This window comes from Elephantulus edwardii, unplaced genomic scaffold, assembly GCF_000299155.1.
Source record: "Elephantulus edwardii isolate Elephantulus edwardi_28Jun2011 unplaced genomic scaffold, EleEdw1.0 scaffold00051, whole genome shotgun sequence".
NCBI classification, from domain to species: Eukaryota; Metazoa; Chordata; class Mammalia; order Macroscelidea; family Macroscelididae; genus Elephantulus; species Elephantulus edwardii.
Genome location: NW_006399801.1, coordinates 15,914,328 through 15,919,061, shown reverse-complemented (window position 1 = coordinate 15,919,061; position 4,734 = coordinate 15,914,328). Strand labels below are relative to the sequence as shown.

At 43.7% G+C, this 4,734-nt stretch overlaps 1 protein-coding gene across 1 annotated transcript in view; it reads left to right on the top strand.

The window, feature by feature from the left end:
* The first annotated feature begins 1,451 nt into the window (after window positions 1-1,451).
* Window positions 1,452-4,734, top strand: part of LOC102859004 (superoxide dismutase [Cu-Zn]-like) — a 16,155-nt gene continuing 12,872 nt past the window's right edge. Inside the window, exon 1 of the mRNA XM_006886756.1 lies at window positions 1,452-1,529. Coding sequence (XP_006886818.1) covers window positions 1,452-1,529 — 78 coding nt within the window. The remainder of the gene's footprint in view (window positions 1,530-4,734) is intronic.

The window sequence follows — 4,734 nt, the reverse complement described above, 5'->3', positions numbered from 1 at the left end:
CAAAGTAAGTGAATGGAGCTTCAAAATCCTAGCCTCCAGGTAGAAACTTAGTTTCACCCTCTCCAAGACAGACCTATTTGTTTTCTTGGCAGTCCATGGTATGTTCAAGACTATTCTCCAGCGCCACAACTCAAAGGCATCAATTCTTCTCCTGTCATCGTTAGTCATTGCCCAGCTCTCTGATACATTGCAAGTTAATTGTGAAGACCATGGGCTGGATCAGGCGCACCTTAGTATCTAGAATGACATCATTGCTTCTTAGTACTCTGGAGAGGTTCCTCACAGCAGATTTACCTAACGCAATTAGTCTGATTTCCAGACTACTGGTGTTTTCTTTATTATAAGGTGACAAGTTGGTTTTATTGATAAATAGGATATTTGCAGATATAGACATGAAGGTTAAACAAAAGGTGCTAACTTTAGGAAGGTTACTTCAACAGGTTGGTGAGAAGAAAATTTCTTTTCTCCAATACAGTTAGGATTAGCTGGGGGATGGGTTTAGGAAACTGAAGGAGGAGACAAGTATGGAGGTTTTTCTAAAGTGTCAATCTGCACTCTTTCATCAGTTCAACACGCAGGCAAGAGCGAGTTTCTGCGGAAATATATGCAGTATGGGTTGATTGTTTTATTAATATGCATTGCATGTCTCTGTGTTTAAAGTGTTAGGCTGCTAACCAAAAGGTCAAGGTTGTCTGCTCACAACCTCTCTGTGAGAAAAACATGTGGCAGTCACCTCCCTAAAAGATTTCCAGCCTTGAAGACCCTCTGGGGCATTATTCTGTCATATTGGATCACTATGAGTCAGAAAGCACTCCCTCCACCTCATCCAACAAGAAAACTGCAAGGAAGCAAAGTCAAGGAGTGAGATTATATATACTTCATACACAATCCAAAACAATAAAAAAAATGAATACTACACAACGAACACAGCTTTAGGCATCTCAATTTCTAAAAAAAAAAAAAACCAAACCCAAAAAATAAAAATTGGAACAATGTCATGATAAAAATCAGTTGCACCTAACAATTAGACAATGTGACTTCATATCTTCAAGGAATATCATGTATGCCTCATTTTCCCAGTTTCAAGTTCTCTGACACACAATTTTCCGGGCTTTTTTTTCCCTTTACACGGTATTGGGTTTCTGGCCGCTTTACCGCTAAACAGCGGAGGTAGCAGAAGCGCCTAGAACAAGGTTCTCCACGTCGAGGTTTGGTTACGCCCCTGGTCAGTCCGACCACTTGCGTGCCGACGCCCCCGTGCACAGGGACAGTGCGCGCACGGTGATTGGTTCAGAGCCAGGATGGGCGGGACCACGAGGCCAGCCTATAAAATCTCCGCTCAGCAAAGCCCCTCGCTTTGCGCCGGCGTTTCTTGCTTCGTGTTTGTTCTGCGTCTGTCTCTACCTCTCTTCGCGCCCTCGTAACCGGGACCGGGACGCGCCCAGCGAGTCATGGCGACTAAGGCTGTGTGCGTGCTGAAGGGCGACGGCCCAGTGCAGGGCACCATCCACTTCGAGCAGAAGGCAAGGGTTGGGGCGGAGGCTCGCGGCCAGGCTGGTCGGTCGCGCACCTGCCCTCGGCCCGGGCTGGCACTGGGGCGGGCCGCCTTCACCACGCCCCCGGCTGCTCGGCCGCCACGCTCGGGGGGCCTCTGCCCCGAGGTCACGCTTCGCCCCAGGGCGCCAACCGCCTTAGTGCTGAGTCACCGGGCGGGCCTGGCCGCGGGGCTGGGCCTGGGCGGGGGCGCGGCGCGGGAACTCCGGGCCAGGAACCGGGCGAGAGGCTCCCCTCTAGCGCCCGCTGCGGCTGGTCGATCTTCAGGAGGGGGTGGGGACGTGTCGCCCCTGGACAGCATGTGACCATTTACTGCATGGCTGTTTCCTAGGTCCCGTGCGTTGCACGGACTCTCGGGTTGCGCAGGCTTGCGCCCCGTTTAGCGGCCTAGTAGTGTCGCATTCGCTATCCTTTTGGAACTACCTTTCTTTTATCTCTCTAGGGGTTTGCAAATTGCAGCCCATCTGTTCAAGTCGTCCCGTAACCCGTTTTTGTACAGCCTTTCAGCTAACACTGGTTTATGTTTTTAAATGACGGTAAACGTCATTTAGAAAGGATAGAGGCCGTCCGTGACCCTTTAGAGAAAAGTTTGTAGATACCTGATGTCTCTAGATCATGGTCAGGTCACAGTAGCAAAAGATGGACTAGGTTCAGCAGAGTGCTTTTTCTCCTTCGTGTTCCTGAAACCAGAGTGGTGATTGACTCCTTTGTTGAAGCATTTCCGGGACGCTGATTTTGAATCCAGCCTGCATAGTAGACTGAGCTAGAATTTTTTAAAGAAAACAAAAAAAACCCCAACCCCAAAAACCCAAAACAACACACAGGTACTAGGACCCCAACCTGTTACAGCAGAATCTCTTAGGGTGTAGGCGGTGTGTTGCCGCTCTTAAGTTTACAAAGTGATTTTAATGTGCATCCACGACTGAGACCATTTCAGTAGAGATTATAAGGTTTGGGATTTGGAATTTAGGTCCTCTGAGAGTTTTTATTCCATTAAATGGCACGTAACTGCTCTTGGAACATTCCATCGACTAGATTCTCCGCAGAGTGAGCCTGCAATTGCACTTCAGTAGATAGGTTGCCGAGAGGGTCAAAGGTAAACTTCTGAACAAATGTGAAACAAAATACACAAGAACATATCAACGTTATTGCAAAATGTATGTTACTAATAAATTACTTGAGATAAGACTGTCCCTGAACCTTAGTGAGGTTAAATGCCACAAGATTTTGTTGTATTTATTTGGGCTATTTGTTGTATTTAGATATATAATTAATCTGAATGTTTCATATATACATGAGATTTTGTTTTTAAAGTGGTTTAGAGAAAGATGAGAGGACAGAAGCAGTAATGTAGGTAACCCAGTTCTTGGAACTGGTACCAAGGGAGAATTTGCTTTTAAACGCTTTAAGAGGTTTCAGTACCATCAGCTAAATTAATGTTTTCTTTTATCAGACCTTCCTCCTGTTACTGATACTGGAAAATCAGAGAATCCTCTGAGTGATATTTTCCCTCTGATTATTGAGAAAGGGCTTGACACATAGACACAGGTTGAATGCATATAGAAATCTGCATTAGTGATGCACTGCAGTTTCCCCCCTTCTCTAGGCAGCTTGCTCAGGTAGTGCAAATCAGTCTGTATCTCTGTTTAGTTGATTGATAACATGGTGGTGGTTTGAACCCAGCATGTACTCTGCCAGAGAAGGATTAGAATCTTGAAAACCCAGTGGAACAGTAATAGGCTCACTATGACTTGAAAGTAACTTGCTGGAGGTGGGTGTGTGTACTATAGATGTCATAAATTTGCTATAAAAGATTTTATTTGACCTAGAACCTTTTGGGCTTGTTGCTAATGTGTACATAGTCTGCAAGGAGTTGCACTGCTTAAAGCGATGTGTCTCCAGCAGTTAGAATCCAGCCGGAACTCCATGGAGAAAGATGGACAGTTTCTTCCTGTTGAAATTTACAACCTCAGAAACCAGATATAATAAGGTCATTAAGAATTGGAACATACTCAGAGGCATTGCCAACTTAAAAGTTTGGTTTTTTTACCTGAAGGTCTGAAATCGCAGATGCATTTGATCTGTCCAGACTGAGTCTTTGATATCCCTGGATGACTACTGTAGCAATTACTGTTCCCTTTTGCTTCCTTGACCTCTGTTTGCTGATTTGACATCATGACCTGGCCCCTGTGGTTGCATTCTATGTGCTCTTGATAATACAGCTTTGAGGGACATAAAAGTCACATATGAGGTTTCCAGAATCAAAGATTGTATTTAGAGGCATTTATAGCCATCAAATAATTGAAATGGGCAGGAGAAATAAAGAGGTCAGTCAGCAGTTGTTAGATACTTATCTAAGCACCAGAGAGCCATTGCTAATGCCTCATAACTCTTATCTCTGGCTATTTAAGAAAAAAATGAGCTAAAAATAAAAACTCTAAACTTAGGTGTTATGTGATGTGAATGCCTTCATTTTGGTCAGTAGCTGTGCAGTAAATATTTCCCAACACAATTTCCTGCAGAGGATAATGCTTTGTTTTTTTTTCAGCTACTGTAGTAATTTTGCCCTTCCTTTTTTGTTAGAATTAAAGGTAGTTAGGAAGAAAAGCTATTGAGGTTTTGAAGTCTAAGATGACTTCAGAAAACACTGTACTTAGACTAGAATCATTCCCCTTTAGAGCAGTGGAACAGGATATTCTGTTTCTCAGAAAATAACTATAAAGGAAACGGTTAAAACATTCACTGAATAGAAGTCATAAATCAGGTAGGTAGCCAGTGGACATTTTCATGGAGCCTCTTTTAGAAAAAGCATACCTGTATATTTTGTGACATGAAATAATATCTACATGAAAAAGAATAAAGTACTAATAAAGTATGTGATGTGTTAGCATTTGGGTTAATAAGTTTTGTATATAAACATACATGACCATGTGTAAACAACAGATGTTCAGAAATGTTTACAAAATAAACATGTATAGGGAGAGGAACTCTGGCCGTCAGCCCAGAGGGCCTCTGGCAGCACTTATCTCCTTGGAATAAAGATAGGAAGATGACCAGTCTCCTGTGTGATTTACAGCCTCCGAAATACTCTAAAGGGTCAGCAATGAGTTGATTCCAGCTGGGTGGCAATGACTTTAAGGTGTTTGGGGGGTTTTTGGTTTTGTTTTGGTTTGGTTTTTT